The sequence below is a fragment of the Penicillium chrysogenum genome (assembly GCF_028827035.1).
Source record: "Penicillium chrysogenum strain IBT 35668 chromosome Unknown utg000005l_segment0_segment0, whole genome shotgun sequence".
NCBI classification, from domain to species: domain Eukaryota; kingdom Fungi; phylum Ascomycota; class Eurotiomycetes; order Eurotiales; family Aspergillaceae; genus Penicillium; species Penicillium chrysogenum.
This window is the reverse complement of record NW_026622753.1, coordinates 6,521,144-6,540,771: the sequence shown is the minus strand read 5'-3', so window position 1 is coordinate 6,540,771 and position 19,628 is coordinate 6,521,144. Positions and strand designations below refer to the sequence as shown.

The 19,628-nt window shown below is 50.4% G+C and overlaps 6 protein-coding genes across 6 annotated transcripts; 5 read left to right on the top strand and 1 right to left on the bottom strand.

The window, feature by feature from the left end:
* Positions 1-80: 80 nt before the first annotated feature.
* On the top strand, positions 81-758 carry N7489_010885 (uncharacterized protein; the record flags this gene model as incomplete). The annotated part of the gene is made up of 1 exon (XM_056716634.1): positions 81-758. One exon carries the CDS (start codon positions 81-83, stop codon positions 756-758), a length of 678 nt encoding a protein of 225 aa, XP_056564256.1.
* A 4,040-nt stretch (positions 759-4,798) lies between these two features.
* On the top strand, positions 4,799-8,580 carry N7489_010884 (VWA and PH domain-containing RING finger protein; the record flags this gene model as incomplete). Its single annotated transcript, XM_056716633.1, has 3 exons — positions 4,799-4,901; positions 5,194-5,676; positions 5,735-8,580. 3 exons carry the CDS (start codon positions 4,799-4,801, stop codon positions 8,578-8,580), a joined length of 3,432 nt encoding a protein of 1,143 aa, XP_056564255.1.
* An 809-nt stretch (positions 8,581-9,389) lies between these two features.
* Positions 9,390-13,230, top strand: N7489_010883 (chaperonin-containing T-complex subunit CCT8; the record flags this gene model as incomplete). The annotated part of the gene is made up of 10 exons (XM_056716632.1): positions 9,390-10,057; positions 10,125-10,365; positions 10,422-10,446; positions 10,505-10,550; positions 10,603-10,666; positions 10,715-10,746; positions 10,802-10,860; positions 11,144-11,363; positions 11,477-11,847; positions 11,948-13,230. The coding sequence occupies 10 exons, from the start codon at positions 9,390-9,392 to the stop codon at positions 13,228-13,230; spliced, it is 3,009 nt and encodes a 1,002-aa protein (XP_056564254.1).
* Positions 13,231-13,648: 418 nt separating this feature from the next.
* N7489_010882 (mitochondrial 54S ribosomal protein bL12m) lies at positions 13,649-14,366 on the top strand (the record flags this gene model as incomplete). The annotated part of the gene is made up of 2 exons (XM_056716631.1): positions 13,649-13,894; positions 14,034-14,366. The coding sequence occupies 2 exons, from the start codon at positions 13,649-13,651 to the stop codon at positions 14,364-14,366; spliced, it is 579 nt and encodes a 192-aa protein (XP_056564253.1).
* A 439-nt stretch (positions 14,367-14,805) lies between these two features.
* On the top strand, positions 14,806-16,381 carry N7489_010881 (uncharacterized protein; the record flags this gene model as incomplete). The annotated part of the gene is made up of 2 exons (XM_056716630.1): positions 14,806-15,292; positions 15,372-16,381. 2 exons carry the CDS (start codon positions 14,806-14,808, stop codon positions 16,379-16,381), a joined length of 1,497 nt encoding a protein of 498 aa, XP_056564252.1.
* A 423-nt stretch (positions 16,382-16,804) lies between these two features.
* Positions 16,805-17,815, bottom strand: N7489_010880 (velvet factor family protein; the record flags this gene model as incomplete). Its single annotated transcript, XM_056716629.1, has 1 exon — positions 16,805-17,815. The coding sequence occupies one exon, from the start codon at positions 17,813-17,815 to the stop codon at positions 16,805-16,807; it is 1,011 nt and encodes a 336-aa protein (XP_056564251.1).
* Positions 17,816-19,628: the final 1,813 nt, after the last annotated feature.

Below are 19,628 nucleotides of genomic sequence, written 5' to 3'. Positions count from 1 at the left end.
GGTGTGACCAAGGTATCTTTGCACCATGCCTCTATCTAAGGACAGGAAGCTAACAAACATCAAGCAGCACCAATCTCGATATGGCGGAATCCACTGCCAGCGCACCCCTTCCGTTGGGTCCTCCCGCTGGCCCTCCCATCGGCACTGCTATGGAACCTCTGGTTGTGTTCGTTGCTCGTGGCGCTCCGGGCCCCACACACGTCGACATCGGCCAGATGAAGTACTACCTTCGTCCCGCCCTGATTGAGCTCCAGGGAAAGTTCCAGCGCAAGTATGGGGATCTGGAAGGACGTTCCTACTGCTACTGCCCATTGATTCATAAATCAATCACCCACCTTGAGCCAGATTCCGACTCGTTCAAGTCTCTGACCGATATCCTCATGTATGGCCGGATCCATAGCTGCGACATCATGTTTGTCTTGAACCACTGGGACGCCATCACCTCCGACGGACCGAGCTTTGCCAATATCTTCAAAGGTTTCACCGACGTCAAAGTGACCATTCGCGTCCACGGCACGATTTCAGCGGACCACAATTGCGAATTCCACGACCTCGACGCCCACAAAGTCAGCGCTCACTACCAGGGCTTGATCCGACTGGAAGAACAGTTTCTTATTGATGATGCACTGCGTTACGTGGTCAGAGTCGAAGAAGTCCGTGGAGTCAGGATCGGAGTGGAGGAGTCGGTTACCCTGATGAGGGACTTGACTGGCGAACCCGAGGAACAGCTGCTGGAGAGAGTGCAGTGGTTGCTTTGATACAGGGAAAATGAACTGAGGAAATGGGCTCTTGGATATTCATGGAGAAGTGAGGAACTCTGACGACGGACGTTTTCCCTCCATGGGTTGAGACATGTGATTCTATGCCAAAGTTCCTTTATCCGAGGGTTAAAGCCCCGATTGTACCTTAGCGCCAGCTTTGAGAAAGCTCACTTACAACGCCCGAGCAAGCCTTGAGCTCTGCTTGTCTTTGGGATCAAATGAAACCGTTAATACATTGATATCTCTTTACTTTCGGTAAATGATTATTTGAAGTATCGTACAGTGTAGAACATGGATCCTATCCGCCCTGAACGTCTTCATTTTTAGCCAAAGCCGAAATCGGTTCCACCATGGGTTGTATATGAGAACCCGTGGAGCTGTCGACGGCCAAGCAATTGTTTACCTAGTTATGTACCTATTAGAATCCATTCATACTGACCATGAAAATACAAGTCAAACCTCATCAAGAGCTTTAGGCTAACACAACTCTGCCTACACACCAATCGGACGACACCCATACACCACAAGCGTTAGAACGCTGTTATACCAACCATACGATCTCAACAGCTTGCATTGTGTAGGGCGTTGATAGCCGAGCCAATTGAAACATACACATCTAAAGTACGAACTCGACACGTCATACCGGCACAATCAAAGCCGTTGAACAAAGATCAGGAAAGACATGTCGTATTGACCTAACGCTCAAACGAAATACGTGTCAAAAAGTATCAATGCACAAAGTACGGAGTCAAGAACAGATGTATCCGAAATTACCCCGCGAGTGTAAAAGTGATGGATCTTAAACACACTACAACATAGACGCCATTGGCACTCCATTGGCACTATCGGGGGAAAAGGCAGTATACCAAAGCCCGATATCTGAATTGGCGAATAACGCCACGTCTCCATCGGTTCGTGCATTGGCTCAAGTTTATCCATAACTTAGTTATATTAACTTATATTAATTTATTCCAACGGCCACGTTAACCTTTACAAATGATAGACCTGAAACACCGTGTTGATTCAGGTAAGTTCAGGCAAGACAGATTGCGATCGAATAAGACTCATAGTGGCCCAAGCTGATGGGATTCAAGCCATCCCGCCGTAGGACCCTTACCTACTCCGTACCTTGTGTGAGGGTCTGTGTGTGAGAGAACGAGTGGTGAAGGGGCACCCTAAAGGATCTGAACCATCCGCTTGCATGGACGATCTGCGTTGCAGGTGTACACTGGACTACCCTTTTCTGAAACCAACCCGGTCGATTGTAGAGCTATCAGCGTCATCGGACGCACCGTTGTCTTAAAAAGACACATTGACTTGTGACAGAAATCAGTTCTGGATTAGCCCAACCCCGAAGGATCTATATCCTCGTCATGAAGTAGCTGCAGTCTACTGCATCTACTGAACTTTGGTCACAATTTCAAGTCCTCGAGTCTTTTATGCTAACGATTATCGGTTCGGGATCAGCCTGGCCAATGAGACCTGCATGGATATGCAGTTACCTGCAGGTAGGAACCAATCAACCGTATTTACTATTAAGGGATTACAGGGTTGCATTTCTAAACTTATGTATGTACGGAGTGCGGAGTACAAAGTAAGAGAATGCTAGATGATAGCCCCGGAGGTATCATGGTGATTATGTCACTTCCAAGTTGGTCAATTCTTTTACAAGCGACTAGTTCGTACTCTGAAACACTGGACCACTACAACATACAGAATTGAGAAAGAGGGAAAGGATCAACCGGCTAAAAGGAGTTAGACTGTGTTTACATTACTATCTCCGCTATGGAAACTTTCAACGGTGATGATCATTGATCTATGCGCTTCAATATCCAAAGTACATCTATACATATATGTGGATCGTTGTACAGAGTACTCCGTATTGTTGTAAGAAGAATAGCCGTGTTAATTTTGACGGTCTAGAGCCAACACAGCCAACTGAGCTGCCAGATAGGGTTTGCCACAACTCTATATGCCTAGACTTGACAGCTCCAGGGCCGAGCAGCAAGGATTTGTTACCAGTCAACTCCGCTCTTGTCCGTTCTTTGTAGTTGCAATTAGCCTGCATAGTAATTCTCCGACGCAGATGACGCGCAGGCCAGCATAGGGGGTGTACCGACATAGTTTGTGATAGATCCAATATCAAAACCCCACCTCAAAAGGGGGAGGCGTTGCCAATCCTCATCTACCACGAGGATTTGACAATTTATGCAGAGCACTCATTGACGATGCCTTCGGCAAGCCAGGATTCCGAGACAATGGAGAAGTAGCTAAACTGAGCACAGACACTGTGCAGCAACCAAAAAACCAGAAACATAGAAAACATAGGAGTATGTCGATCACCGCGTAAACGACATTCGCACCCACCCGGGCAACGGAACGACCCATAAACGGGGAGCTGCAGTCAATGATGTGCAAATCAATTTCTCCTAGTTTCGCGTCTCCTATTACTAGGACAGATGATTTAAGCGCTAACGAGTGGGACAAAATACGATAGACCCGCCGGTGTCGAATTGCAGGCGCGACGAGGGAGATCAGGACTTAAAGCGAAGACGAGCCACACCAATTAGGCCAAGGGGGTTTTCTGTTGACCCTTGACCCATTTTCTGGGAGCTCGGGAAGTGGCCTACCATGTGGCTTATAGCAGAAAATATCCGTTGGAGTCCGCTGCTGGAGGAGTGATCGTCAAAACTCCGGAGGAGTGTCTATACGCCCATTTAGGATATCCAAAGCCGAGGACCAATTTTGTTGTTCCAGGTGTCACACGGACTTGGGCTTGAAGCCGGGGTAAAGGGTAAACCCTGGAATAGTCGAAGAGAAATTGCGTCATTGCAGAAATGATTTCGACCAAAGGAATAAAGTCTCCGTTTTCCAGAATCCCCAGGACAACTTTTGACAGGGAAAGCCCGGAGGATCGACAGAGAACCTTGGGAATTTGCCACTGTTCCAGGAGCGTGGTCCTTAGCCAATATAGGGTGGGTATACGACTAGTGGATAAATGAGCCGCCTACAACCACGTGAGTCGGTAATTAGTATATTAGCGGATATTAAATTAATCCGGTCCGAAGTAAATCCACTCGTCAACCTTGTTATCACCACTCACGGATTTAGGTTTCCCGTTCTTGGACTGGAGTAATTCCCAAGGTTAGGGCCCCGGTGGATTCGCCGAATATTTGAGTATTGAGAGTCCATGGAAAAGATATGGAAAGGATGTGGATAGCCCCGAAAGAAGCAACTTTTGGAAAGATTTAAGAGAGTTATGAATTGCAGAAGAGGTGAATGAATAATACAAATGTCTCCGTACTCCCGCTACTCCATTTGTTCTCCATAGTAAATTAATTAACCCGATTTCAGGATCAGATCCCTTAAATGGATTGTAAAGCCGATCGGATATCCGTGTCGTGTCCGAAGAGGGAAGTAGAGTACCGAGGGTTGAGTATGGCTATTTGCACATGTACATATGCATCTAACCGTATACTACATGCTCCGTACAACATACAACATACAACATACAACATACAAGAATAAAGATTAATAAGATAACTTCTGATAATAAGGGGTGCAATAAGGCTAACCTTGGAACCTTCAGATGTTTGGAACCGTAAAAATATCAATTCAGGGGATCTCCACCACCATATCCATGGTTCAGAGTGGGACTTATTGTACTAGTAAGATCTTGACCAATTCCATGGTTTTTTTCTTTTTTTGGTTTTTCTTTTGGTTTTTTTCCTGGTCTTTTTGGTTTTTTGGTCTTTTGGTCTTTTTTTTTTTTGAATTTCCTTTTTGCAATTTATTTTCCCATGTGGTCCACTCTAAACGTGTGGTGTATACTCCGTACTCCGTGTGCCCCCCTGTTCAGCTCTTCCTCATCTTGTATACACTATTACACTTGAATTGTTTGGATTTTAATTATTATTCTATTTTCTGTTTAATTATTTTCTGGTTTATTATTTTTTTGATTACTTTTTGCTCCTGAAGGTTCGCCTTGTTTTTTTTTTTCTTTCTTTTCCCCCCACCTCTTTGTTTCCTTTGAGTCGATGTGGAAACGTTCACCTAGATCGGAGGACTACTCTGGGAACGACTCAACTCAACATCATCTATCTGAGCTGGGTTTCCTAGGTCGATCCAGAAAGTCCAAAAGTAAGTGTGTTCTGTCTCTATGTCTCTCTTCTATTCTTCTATCAGAGTTGGGATTTCCAGTCTTGGAAATGTCCTAGATCTGAGACTATTGTGGCCTGTTCTAGATGCCTATGGGATAAATCGGACTAAAACCACCCTCCCCTGAGTACTAGTATTGTTTGGGGTGTTTTTCTTTTTTACTCTCCCTCTTATCCACATCCTCAATCCTTTTGTGCTTCTGCAAAATAGCCTCAATCCGCTATTAGTCTTGAAGAGTCCCCACCTTGCTAACCAGGTTACCTGTGACGTACAGAATTTCAATTGCAGCCAGAATCATCCTCTCGTTCACCTCTCCGTTCATTTCGTTCACTCAGTCGAGGCGTGATAGACCGACCTAGCAGCAGTCTTTCCAACCAGACCGATATTACCCGGAGAGCACCTTCGACTGTCGCTGGATCGATTAATTCTGCCTACCCAGAACCCGGTCAACTTGCGCATTCAAATCGCTCACGCACATCATTTCATTCAAGATCGGGACGGACCACCGGCCTAATGGAGGTAGATCGCACCCACACGCGGAGGGAGAGGACCTTTGTCGGGAGCGAATGCGCTGTCTGTGAGGAACCATTGGAACATACCCTACGCGGCGAGCGTGTTCTGCAGCTCTCGTGTGCCCATGTCTCCCACGAGGCCTGTTTCTATGAATTTCTACGGGAATGCGATGGACAATACTGCCCAACTTGCAATGCGCCATTGGCCTTGGACACGAGTCGCGGCGGAAATGTCTTGGATATCGGTATGTCTCTCGTGCGGGGTTCAGAGGGGAGGACCAGAAGGCTAATATGATTCACCAGAGAAAATTAGTAATATTGTTCGTTCAGTGACGTCGAATGATACCGCAACGGTACGCAGTGGCTTGACGACACCTACTCCATGGGAGCCGTCCAGTCGACGAGCACCGAGTGAATCCGGCAGTCGCTACACCTCGGGTACCCGGGAGCCACCTTACACGAGGGACGCATCTTACCACCCCTCGGCAAAGGAACCACCCTACAACCCCTCGAGAGATTCATCCTATAATCGACGAGATAGCCGTGATACCAGCAGCCAGCGTGAGCGCGTAGAGCGATTGACCGTGGGCTCTAACCCTCGTCAACCCCACTCCCGGAACGGCAGCGCGGCCGGCTCATCGGGCGAATACAATGAAGGACACCACGCCAGTGGGCGGCGTCATGATTACGATGTGCAAGCTATGGAGTCAGACCTCAGTCCTCGCCCCAAGGTCGCCAAGAATCCCATTCCTGCGCCGATAGTCACTGTCCGAAGCGAGTTTCCAACTATGAATCGATCTCGCCAACAGCAGACCCTCACGTGTCTGATTACGGTCGAGGTGCCCGACGCCAATTGGCGTCCTGACTTGGATGACCTACGGCACACGCCTTCCGGACAGTCGCAGCCGGATGAGGCATATGCAGGACGATTTGGTGGCGGACAGGATGCTCGATCGATCCAGTATGAGCCAACGGAGAATATGGAAGAGGTGGCCGAGGAATTGCGCAACCGAGTGGACAATTGGCACGGTCTTGAGTTCCAACGGTTCGGCAAGCTGCGCCTCCACGGACACATGCGCGTGGGCAAGGATCGGGATTCCTGGCAGGAGTTGGAATGCTATCTCTTCGGCGAGATGCTTATTTGTGTCAAGGAGAAGAAATCGGGTGACTCCCAATTTGATGCAACCGGGCGACGCAAGCCTGTTCGTTGCAGTCTGAAGGGCTCGATATTGATTAAGAAGCATTTAAAGTCCATCGAGGTGTCGCCAGATGAACCTATTCTCTCCTTAAACCTTTCTGTCACTGAGCTGCCCTGTTTCTACCTTCGCTTCCAGAATCGCAACCAGCTTGAAATATGGCGTCGGTCTTTGATCGATTTGCACCCAGAGGCCATTTCACGCCACAATGACTATGACTACGACAACTCGGGGGCGGAGGAGGATGACTACCGCGGTAGCCGTGGAATCCAACGACAAGCTTCTATCAATTCGTCTTACGGGGCAGGAAAATCCATCAATACCGCCATTACAGACTACACCAACCCCGACTACGCCAGCCCCGATGCAGAATTCCCTGCCATCAACACTGTTCATATCCCCCTCGATCTTGTCGTGGTCATTCCGGTGTCCTCGTCTATGCAAGGCTTGAAGATTACTCTCCTGCGCGATGCCCTCAAATTCCTCGTGCAGAATCTCGGCCCTCGGGACCGGATGGGCCTCGTGACTTTTGGCTCGAGTGGTGGAGGGGTGCCCCTGGTTGGTATGACCACCAAGTCCTGGGCTGGATGGCCCAAGATCTTGGAATCGATCCGGCCGGTTGGCCAAAAGAGTCTCCGCGCGGACGTGGTTGAAGGTGCAAATGTCGCCATGGATCTTCTGATGCAGCGCAAATTCAACAACCCCGTCTCGACCATTCTTCTGATCAGCGACTCTTCTATCTCCGACCCTGAAAGCGTTGATTTCGTGGTCTCCCGTGCGGAAGCTGCCAAGGTCACCATCCACTCCTTTGGACTTGGGTTGACCCACAAACCCGATACCATGATCGAGTTGTCTACTCGTACCAAGGGATCTTATTCGTATGTGAAGGATTGGATGATGTTGCGAGAATGTGTTGCTGGATGCCTGGGTGCGTTGCAGACAACCTCCCACCAAAACGTCAAGTTGAAGCTCCGTCTACCTGAAGGGTCACCCGCCAAGTTTGTCAAGATTAGCGGCGCTCTTCACACCACAAAGCGTGCAACTGGCAAAGATGCGGAAGCCGCACTGGGAGATCTTCGGTTCGGCGACAAGCGCGACGTCTTGGTTCAACTTGTCATCCAGCCCGACAACGCTACGCAGGACAACATGCCGCAGGATCCGTGGGAGAGCCTAGTCTCCGGATTGGAGGCTCTCGGCGGCTGTTCCGATGGTGACGAGGGCCGAGTCTTAAGTGTTGAAGAGGTCCCATTGATCCAGGCTGATCTAACCTACGGCGACCTGCTCCGCGATGGCCATCTCACCCACTCCCCCCGCCCTTCACTCCTGGCCATTACCATGTTGCCTCCTAATCCTCGGGCCAACGGCCAGCGATCCTCGACCCCTCCAATTCCTCCTCATCCCTCGATCGTGCAGCGCCGGATGGAGCTACTCACTTCCGACATGCTGACCCGTGCTCTCACGCTGGTTTCTCGGGGCCAGCATGACCGCGCAATGCACCTCCTCAACGAAACCCGCAGCATCCTCAAAGGCCTGGGCAAGGGTGGCCTACCACCTCTGCCCCCGGGTGCTTCCAAGTCTGACGATGCCGATAGCCGCGGCGACACTCCCGTCTCGGCCTCCTCCCCTAAATCGTCTACCTTTGGCGGAACCCATTCATCCGCATCCGACACCAACACCATCACGCCAGCCTCCGCAGTCGATGCTCAGACGATGATTGCCCTGAACGCTGATCTGGAATCGTCCCTGGAGTGGATCAACCACCCGGCAGTCTTCGGGCGTGATTCACGCAAGGCAGTGCTCCAGAGCATTGGTGTGATCTCCTCACAGCGCGCCTACACCTTCCGCACTCCATCCGAAGCTCACTGGGCCCAGCGTGTTTCTGGTGTGCGTCGGTTGACGGAGCGATCCCAAGACTGGCGAGAGACTGGTGACGATGCTTTGACTGAGGAGTAGGGTGTCGACTCTCCGCAACTCAGCACATATTTCTCCTCCCTCTTATTTTTGACTTCTGAAACGTTCCCCTTGTGTCATATTCCCGACTTTCTACATACATGTCGAGTCGACATTATTTCCCCTGTGTTTCTTACCCCCCTTTGCGATTTCTCTTTGCGATTTCTTTTGCCATCCCTATGATACCACTTTGTTCCCATGACTATGCAACATGATACCAGGGGCTCTATTCTTGATGTGTTTCCGTTGTATTGGACATAACATCTCTGTTTCTATGTAATTGCTCTGACGGTCTCGGCTATGGTGCGCGGGTGGGATGGGGTTCTGTCGGTTTTCTCCTTTAACTGTTTGAACATATGACGATTTACCGGACTTCTCTTTCTTTTTCTATACATCCAGCCTTGCTAGTTTATCTGAACCTATTACCTAGTTGCCTTGGATTAGTATATAACCTCATCGAAACGATTCTTTGGTTCCAGCCTCAATATCTCAGGTGGATCAACTCATGGGCCTAAATGTATGTGTTGCGAGAGCAAGAGATCTTTAGGTAGTGAGTTGTGTCTTTGTTGCCTTTCTGGGTCGATTCGAATAAGGACGTAGGATATCCTCACAATAGAGGATCGAAGGTTGGAGACATCTTATGGATGACGTTGATCCCAGGCTACGGAATGTGGCTGCTTATCGTCGTGTGGCTCAGTTCGGACCTTCAACTTGCAACTTCCCCGGGGAGGTTTGGTTGAGCTAGACCATTGCAAAATCCTTGAATCCTCTTCCTGACAACATCTAATATAGAGCTAAACAGGCTCTCGACCATGCTCCGTCAATCTATGGCGCGCGCATTCCGCAGCGCATGCGCATACCAGTTCTTATCGCCGAAGCCCTCCACCCACTTCAAGGCCGCCTCACCAGCAGCTCAAACATCACGCTTATCCAATACCCTGGGCCCTCGACTCTTTACCCGTTGGGCTACCTCTCTGCACTCTCAAATCGCACCCCTACGACAACGCCGACTCCAATCACAACTCTCATTCCACACACCTTCCCCGAGCGACCGGCGCACTTTCTTCTCAAGCCATAAATCTCCTTACCAACAAAGGCAGAACCAATACAACCGATTCCGAGGGAGCTCCCGACAACCTCTCGTCTTCCGCTTAGTGCAGAATGCAAAACCGCACCACTTTGTTATTATTGGCGTGGGGATATCGGGACTCTATCTATACAACACGGAGATAGTGGAGATGACCGGTCGACGACGGTTCAACTGCGTCTCTCGTCACCAAGAGCTCAACATGGGCGAAGAGAGTTATCGCGAGGTTCTCAATGCCGAGCGTGGAAAAATCCTGCCCCATAACCATCCTCTTACTCGCATGGTTGATGGTGTCCTGCAGCGGTTGATCCCGCAAGTGGATATCGAGGGCGCTGATTGGAAGGTTCATGTTATCAAGGACGATGGAATGGTCAATGCTTTTGTACTTCCTGGGTACGTTTTACTGGATGTTTGGGTTCTATAGTTGTGGATGTGGCTAACATTGTCTTGCTTCGCTTAGGGGAAAGGTATTCGTCTACACGGGTATCTTGCCCATTTGCAAAGACGAGGATGGCTTGGCTGCTGTGCTGGGACATGAGATTGCTCACGTCGTGGCCCACCATCCCGCAGAGCGTATGAGCAACAGTTTCATTACCCTAGGAGCTGTGTTCGCTATCTCTTTCTTGTTCGATGTCTCCGGACAGTTTTCTTCTTTCCTTTTAAACCTTATGTATAGCTTGCCAAACTCGCGGACGCAAGAGGTATAGTTGGTTCTTCGCTTTCATTCTACGGCCACTTGGCTAATTTCTGTTTACAGGCTGAAGCAGACAATATCGGACTAAGTATGAACCCTTGAAGTTAAGATCAACTTGCGATTGTGTCGCTAACGATTGTCCCCAGTGATGATGTCCAAAGCCTGTTTCAACCCTGAGGCCGCCGTCAAACTGTGAGTCGACATGACATGTGTTAGCGTCTTGGACTTTGCTGATAATTTCTAGATGGGCTCGCATGCATGAACAGGAGAAACAGGCCCCTCCACAGTTCATGTCCACTCACCCAACGGTAGGCGTAGAAAAGTTCCATACGTGGATGATAGCTAACTCATAGCAGAGTTACAACCGAATGGAAGCCATTCAAGGATGGTATGACCATTTCCCCTGCGTTGACTTATTGACTGTTACTAATTCGACCACATAGGCTCCACAAGGCCGAAGCAACCTACGAGGAGAATGGGTGCAGCTCTGTTAAAGGATACAGTAAGAGTTTCTTCCTTTGTTCGATATACTAAGTTGCTAATAATCCTAGTGCCTGGTTTCCGAACTGCTTATAATTCACAAATCTCATATTTGAGATGATCAAGCATCCAAGTCAATAGTGCAATTGATGGTAACTGCACATGTGTATAATAGCATTAGTCGATGTATTAATAAACATGAGAGAATCTCCCATTACAGACCTCCTGAGACATGAAGTAAAATCATATCAAACATACAAAGTATGAAGGATTATAAGATTGTAAAGTTGCTGATCTATAGCAAGACGCCAAGCAACTGGGCAACTGGCGGGCTTCCCCCTCGTGCAAACCGAGCAAACCCACCACCGCAGCTCCAAAAATTGCCCGGCACAACAGCTCCATCCACTCCCTCACATTCAACCCATTTGATATCCAGTCGCATCTCCTTCGGACGCGACCTAATATCATGTCGCTATCAATTCCAGGTCCCTCCCAGGCGGGGCTCTTCAAGCCCGGGTACCAGAGGTGAGTTCGAAAAGTCGGGGAGCCCGAAAACCCACCGCAATAGGGACCTCCCTATCTGGCGCCCCTCAAAAAGAAGCAAAGCAATTGGCTGATCTGTGTTTCCTACCATATAGTCACGATGCTGAAGATGGAGCCGTTATCCGTAACATCGAAGCCTGCCAGGCTATCTCAGGAACCGTCCAGACCTCCCTGGGCCCCTATGGCCGCAACAAGATCGTCATCAACCACCTGCAAAAGATGATTCTGACCTCCGATGCGGCCACTATTCTTCGTGAGTTGGATGTTGTTCACCCCGCTGCTAAGCTACTTGTTATGGCGAGTCAGCAGCAGGATGCGGAGATGGGCGATGGTACCAACTTGGTTATTGTGTTGGCCGGGGAGTTGTTGAAAAAGGCAGAGGAGTTGATCCGTATGGGCCTCAAGACGAGTGATATTGTTTCTGGATACGAGAAGGCTCAGAACTATGCCTTGAAGGTTCTAGAGGGTATGTTTCCCAACCCCGCCCTCCCCCCCTCTCTCTCCTTCCATTATGCTTTGTGGATATACAAGTATACAAGTGGGGGAATATTTCTGACTTTATCTAGACCTTGAGGTCGACAGACTCCAGGAAATACGATCGGCAACAGATTTGAGCAAGGCTCTCCGCACAGTGGTGGCTTCTAAGCAGTCCGGTACGGAAGATGCTTTGGCTGCGTTGGTTGCGGAGGCTGTTCTGGCTGTGTTGCCCAGGAACCCCGCTAACTTCAACGTCGACAACGTGCGAGTTGTTAAGATCATGGGTGGTAGCTTGGAACAGTCAAAGGTGGTGAAGGGTATGGTCTTCCCCCGGGAGCCCGATGGAACTATCAAGAAGGCCACCAAGGCCAAGGTCGGCGTTTTCAGCTGCCCCATCGATATCAGCCAGACCGAGACCAAGGGCACAGTTCTCCTGAAGAATGCTCAGGAGATGATGGACTTCACCTCGGGTGAGGAGGATCGTCTGGAGATTGCTATTAAGGAGCTTTACGATTCCGGCCTCCGCGTGGTCGTTGCCGGGTCCACTGTTGGCGACTTGGCCATGCACTACCTCAACCGTTTCAATATCCTGGTCATTAAGATTCTGTCCAAGTTCGAGCTCCGCCGCCTGTGCCGCGTTGTCGGCGCCACACCTCTGGCTCGTCTGGGCGCCCCCATGCCCGATGAGATGGGCCAGATCGATGTTGTCGAGACGACCGAGATTGGCGGTGACCGAGTGACCGTCTTCCGCCAGGAGGATGTTAACGCCATCACCCGCACAGCAACCATTGTCTTGCGCGGTGCCACCCAGAACCACTTGGAGGACGTCGAGCGTGCCATCGACGACGGCGTCAACGTCGTCAAGGCCATCACCAAGGACCCCCGTCTCGTGCCCGGTGCCGGTGCAACGGAGATCGAGCTCGTCGAGCGCATCTCCAACTTCGCCGACCGAACCCCCGGTCTGCCCCAGTACGCCATCCGCAAGTTCGCCGAGGCCTTCGAGGTCGTTCCCCGCACACTCGCCGAGTCTGCCGGTCTTGATGCCACCGAGGTTCTCTCGCGTCTGTACACCGCACACCACCGCGCCAGTGCTCCTGGCGAGTCATCTTCCGAGGAGGATGAGGAGGAGGGCTCGTCTGAAGAGGAGGAACCCTACTGGACTACGGGTGTGGACCTTGAGATTGGCGACTCCGATGGCACTCTGGACACTGTCGAGGAGGGTATTCTAGATCTTATGGCTACGAAGATGTCTGCGATCCGTCTGGCCAGTGAGGCTGCCCGGACGGTGCTGAGCGTCGACCAAATCATTGTCTCGAGACAGGCAGGAGGACCCAAGCCTCCGCAGGGTGGAGGTGATTGGGACCAGGACTAAATTTTCTTTAAAAAAAGGAGCGATGAGGGTCTGGATGCTGTTTGATAATATGAGGCCTATAGATCTTCGTACGATGATACGCTTTTTGAGAACCATTGTAAATTGGACTACCTTTCTCTTCCAGTACTTTTTCTTTGCTTTCTTCATAGATACTCTCTACAGATATCTTATACAATGAAAAGGATATCAGAATTGAGTTGATCATACCTTTAACTAACTATAGTTAGTTAGTGCTACGGCGGTGTTTGCCTGATAGATAAACATATTTGCCTGAGGCACAATAAATGATCACGTGCCACTCCCAGATTTTCCTCGAGTGTTTCCTTTCGGTCTTGATATCAACGAGCCGCGATTCCAATCCCCACCACTTTCCTCTGATTTTCCTTTCTCTCGGGCTTCTCTCATTATCACCTCCGCCATGTCCTTCTCCACCCAGGCCGCAGCCCGCTGCGCCAGACAGCTCTCCGGCTCCGTCCGCCCGTCCTCCCTGCGCATCGCGACCTCCGCTACATACCTCACAGCCCGTCGCACACCTAGCAGCCGGCGATGCGAATCCACCGAGGCAGCCCCTGCTGCTACCACCAACCCCAAGATTTCCCAAATTGTCGACCAGATCAGCACATTGACGCTGCTGGAGACTGCCGACCTGGTGTCTAGCTTGAAGGTGGGTTTGACAATCTACACATATTCAATGGATTTCCAAACAGAACATGCGGACATTCCATATATGCGTCTATCTACATCGTCACTCTACTCAATTGAAGTATTTATCCGAACCATTGCTAATCAAAACGCCTGCACAGACCCGCCTGAACATCCCCGACCTTCCCGTTGGCGGCTTCGCCATGGCTGCTGGTGGTGGCCCCGGTGCGGCCGCTCCTGCTGCCGAGGAGGAGGAGGCTGCTCCCGCCGCTGCCGAGAAGACACTGTTCAACCTGAAGCTCGAGTCGTTCGAGCCTACCTCCAAGCCCAAGGTCATCAAGGAGATCAAGACCATGCTCGGCCTGTCGCTGGTGGACAGCAAGAAGTTCGTCGAGGCCGTGCCCAAGGTCCTGAAGGAGTCTGTGCCTAAGGAAGAGGCGGAGAAGCTCATTGAGACGTTCAAGGCGCTCGGTGCCAAGGCGACTATGGAGTAAAAGCTGTGTTATTATTTAGGTACGGGGAGGGGGTAGATTGAGAAGAGAGTCGGGGGAAGATGTTGTCCATTTGGTCTTTTCCTCTGTTCTTCTTCTCTTTGATTCTTGCTTTTGAGAGATCTTGTTGAGCATTTATTGTGTTTGGCCTGGCAGATCAAGGCAAAATGTACATTATACGCATTGTGTTCTGGGACCGTCTGGTACAGAGGGCTCATTTGGTTAATTGATGCATTTAGCATATCGATGCTATTCTATCGCTTTTAAAATAAGTAAATATCTTCTTTAAATACTACATTGCCGTATAGTAAAGTTGGTAGATCTAAATGTCAACTGTTCGGAGTAGCTTCGCGGTGAAGTTCCCGATCCCCAGAGCTTCGGAGAAAAAAAAACTTCCCCCTCACCCAACCAACCCCCACGATCTGCCTCTGCGCTCTTTTCAATGGCCAGACCATTGATTTTCCCATTACGATGGCGTCAATTACATCAAGCTCTCTGTCCAAAAGCCCACGCGTTGCGCCACAACGGCGTGCAAGCTTGCACCGCTCGAGCTGTCACCAATAGCAACACAACCCCATCGAAACGACCCTTCCACACTACTCAATCACGGTCAGCTATTAGGCCTTCTCGCCGATCACCATCTGTTCGAAAACAAGAGAGGGGGGCGGGAGCGGTACCCGAGGATGTGTTAGAAGGCCCAAATGGATTGACGCTAGACCGTGACGGGTTTTGGAACCATTATTGTGTTGCGCATGTTGAACCAACATTGGCTGAGTTTAAGAAATCCACGCGTCACCTTTATGAGACTTACGGCTTCGTCTTACCGCCGGATGTTAACATCGCGACGTTTGGGTCTGTAGGTGAACAGTTAATCAGGCTGTCGCACTCGCGGTACCCTTCCGCAAGTCTTATACGGAGTATCTCAATAGGTGAGTTTCAATTTCAATTGAGTATATAGCGGAAGGCTATGGATTGGGTGATTTAGACTAACTCTGCACTTCGTTATAGATGTCGACGCTGTTTATCGAATCGCGTTCGCTCTGAGACCCCTTTCCAAAGGCCGCTACATCTACGAATGGGCGTTGACCGGCTGCGCAAAAGCACATTCGCGCCGAGCCCTTGTGGATTTGGTGAACCAGTACATCAGCATCGAAGGCGTGGATATTTACCGAAACACCGAGCCCATGGTGCAGATCAAAGACTTGGCTCTCAAAGATGAATTCCCTCAAGCGATCATGCTATATGCCAAACTGCTCATCTGGCGTGGCGAGAACGGACAAGCCGCCCGGCTCCTAGAGCAGAAGATTCTGCCATACCTGCAACCCGTTAGCAAACGCCCTCCCCTTTGGGAGGATATACGGTTAGTGGACGACTTCGAATCGCCCTGGCGGATGTACGCTATTGCTATTGAGAAGGAACAGGGTCTACAGGGCATCCTGAATGCCACGCGACGCGCCGCCTTGGAGTTCTACGACCCGCTTGCCATGACTGACTATGCCATCTCCGTGTTGGAAACGGATGAACCTCACAGATACGAGGTGTACGAATCGTACATGGCCGCCGCTGCATTGGGGCAACAGCCTCTAGCCTGCTTTTACCTTGCCAATTTCTATTACCGCATCTCCCAAGGCGAATTTACAACCGAAGCAGAGAGAGACGCCAAGAAGAGGGAGGAGGCCTATGCCGCGCGCCACGCCTGGTTGAGACGTTTCGAACCCATAGAAAAGTGGGTTAATGATTTGTTCAACCAACCCCTCGACCGCAAGTCATACCGCATGATGGCGATGGATTGGTACGAGCTTGCCTTTGATATGGGAAACAATGAGGCTGGGTATATTCTAGCCTTGCTCCTTCGCGAGGATGGTGAGATGGAGAAAAGCCGTGAGGTGTACAACCTTACTGCTCGAAGGGGTCTCCCTACCTCGTTACCGGAGAAAGGGCTGAAAGAGATGGAGGATAAGTGGGAAGACCAGACCTGCAACCCTGGTCTGCCTCCTCAGCTCTTGAGGCTTGCGTAGGTGCTTTAGAGCCGTTGTGTTTATACCTTTAATATGTATGCTGTACATTTTTGTCCTTGTATCCCAATATGGTATCATTGCAATGTTTCTTTTTGGGGCCTTTTTTCGGCCTTGATACCTTTTTCTTCTATCTATCCCCCGCTCCCAAGCATGCATGTCTCATCTCACCTATCCCATGTCAAACCGACAGAAGAGAAAAGAAAAAGTTCAGAACTGTCGTTATGATTGAAGAAAAGAATCAAACGCCGTGTTTCATCCCCGAGTCCAATTTTCCTTTTCCTCGTGCCAAACCCGAGACAAAGCCATTCACAGACTCCAGATTGACAACCCAGATATTCGAAGGATGATAATATCAACACAGCAGAAGAAGACAAAAGGAAGACCCCCCCAAAATTGACAAGAGCCACCACTCACAAATCAAAATCACCGCCTCTTCTTCCCCTTCCCCTTCCCATGACCCCTCGTCTTCAACTCCACAAACCCAAGTTCCTTCAAACCCTCCGCAAGAATCGACGAATCCCTCATCCCGGGGAAATCCTTCGCAGGATACACCCGGAACGGATCAGACCACGCCTGCGCAAGAATCGGCATCGACTGTCCCGTATCCTCCACAGAGCCCCAATTCATCAATCGAAACTGCAGCCTGTATAGGCCCGCCGAGCGGATCGAGAGATCCGCGAAGATGAAAAAGGTGGCTGGTTGGTGGAGGCGCGAAGCGGCGTGGTTGTAAACGTGGTGAGGGGGGTTGGAGATATGAGGATCGGATATGGAGGATGGGTGTGCGGGAGCGGAGTTGGGGTCTGGGTCGGCGTCGACGTAGAAGGGGGACATAAAGGCTTTGCCCGATAGTAATGGGGTTGAGAAGTTGTCGTCTGTGCGGGCGACGCCATCTGTTTCTCTTTCTCTTTCTCGTTCTCGTTCTCTTTCGTGTTCTCGTTCTCGTTCTCTATCGCGGTTTCGGTCCCGGTCTTGATCTCGCTCCTGATCGCGCTCGCGTGAATGTGCTTCTGTTGGTTCGGCATATGGCAAAGAAGGTGAGACGGGGAATAGTAGACAGCCTACTGTGAAGCGGGGGTCTTGGAGGAGATCCCGGTCTTCTTGTGAGTTGGAGTCGAAGTCGGTCAGGAGGATCTGCACGATTGGGGGTGGGTCAACTGGGCGGCGGTCTCTGTCGCCTGCGCCGCAGGCTCGTGCGGCGATGGGTTGCTGTCGGATGTGGAGATGGTATCGGGATTGGGTGGATGGTCGTCTGGGTGGTGGAGGGGGTGATGGTGATTGTGGCTCCGGTTCAGGGTGGAGGAGCTTGTCGAAGCCGTGTGGCATTCTGTAGTTCGCGTTTCGGGACTGTGGTTTCGGGTCTTGGTGAATGTTGGGTAGGATAGGATTGAATGCGTGGGTGGCTGCGCTTTTATCTGACCAGACGGGGCTGGGCATGGCCGTAGAACTGCTGCTGTGTCTATATAAAAGTCCGTTGTCAGAATGTGTTAGAATGTCTCCTCTGCATTGTGTAACCTGTCACAGATGTGACATGAGACGGAGGATTGTGTTCGAATTCTCCAAGCCGAAGACATCGCATCAGGACGGAGCACTGACAGATAGAGGCGGTTCAATCGACAGAAACGAAAAGAGAGGGACTTTACTGGGACTCCACGTCGTATGTCCAGCTCCGGTGACTCTCATAGTCACGAGCATGGCCCGAAGTTGGGTACGTTCTCTCATCGTACGGGTTGTAGTAACCGCGGGCATCAGAGCTTCCCGGATATTGGTGATAGGGTCGGAGAGGGAGCGTTTGGGGCGTAGATTGTGTGTTCATGTAGGCATTGTCGGACGAAAGCATATATCGGGGATCTGTGCTTCTTTCAGGAACAACCAAGGCAGGTAGCCTTGGACCAAGAGGTGCCCCGTGCATAGGGCGCCCATAGCTCGTGCTCTGGGGTATGATCTGTCGAGGCTCATGTGGGTAAGGATATGGCATGGGTGTCGGGCCGCGGTGTTGTGTGCGGGGACCTGAGTCGATGTATGGCCGTTCAGGTGTGGAATTCCCACATTGCTGTGGCGGTGGCCTCGCCATATATTGTTTGGGGGACTTGCGCAAGTCCCAATAGGTGGTCCTTGTGTTATAATTTAGATATTGCCGTATTGGGGTTGGTTTCAGACGAGGTAGGTTGCAGACGAGGCATTGAATGAAACGCACAAAGCGGTCAGATAATCACGATCAGAACAGAGTCAATGTCCCAGATAGAATTATATGTCTTGATGGGAAAGAGAAAAACATATCCGGTCAATGAAGGCATCTGATGCTCCACATGTAAACGCAGGCGGTTAACAGCGACGCCTCATGACACTAGCTCGGTATGATCTTTTCTTCTTCTTCTTCTTTTTTTTTTTTTTTCGCCCTGTCGAATTGGCTCTATACTTCCCTCGGGGGGATTCGTTGGCCGATTTTCCTTAGGGATCGGAAAAAAAAAAGAAACGTCCACAGTAAAATTTAATCACCCCTGTCCAGTTTCCCCGAGCTATCCAACCATGTGATGGCTGGAATATGACAGGGGAGTGGGAATGGTGAAGGTCACAGTATTGAATAATGTCCTTGTCTTAGTCGAAACACTTCGATACCCTACGATTGGCGTATCCACCGGTAATGAGAAAGGGAAGAGCCGGGGGAACGGGGAACGGGCCGAGTGGGTTTTGCCACGAGAAGGGGAGACCAGAACTACACAAGTGGGCGTGGACATGGGTGTGTGGGCTGTGCCTCCATGGAAATGGTGCGTGAGCTGAATGAAGGCAGAAAATGGTCTCCGATCTCTCGAAAGACGGTCAGGCAATCGAATATAAGTGGAAGCTGTTTTGTATTGTGGAACTCGCATGTACAACCGGGAAGCTTTTCTTGGGAAGGGTGCTCTTGAAGTATCTCGTGTTGGCGTACGGAGTGCAGGCCTGGTCTCGACCTATCGGCATAGTGCGAACGGGGCAAGAAAAAATGGACAAAGACCTTGTCGAATTGTGGCTTTTTGCGGACCGGTCTACGGGGTTGTGGGCCGCACACGACCAGAGGGGTTATGTGTTTTGGCTTTCAGAATGTGTGAACAGCACTCCGTACGAAGTGCGGATTGTACGGTGTAACTGGCGTTTTAGCGAAAAACTCAGATGTCCGCTTTGTAGAGTACAGAACAGCAAATTTGCCGATTGCTGACCGACAAGCCTCCGGCGAGCTGGGAACCGACTCTTCAAATCCCAAGTGACTGGA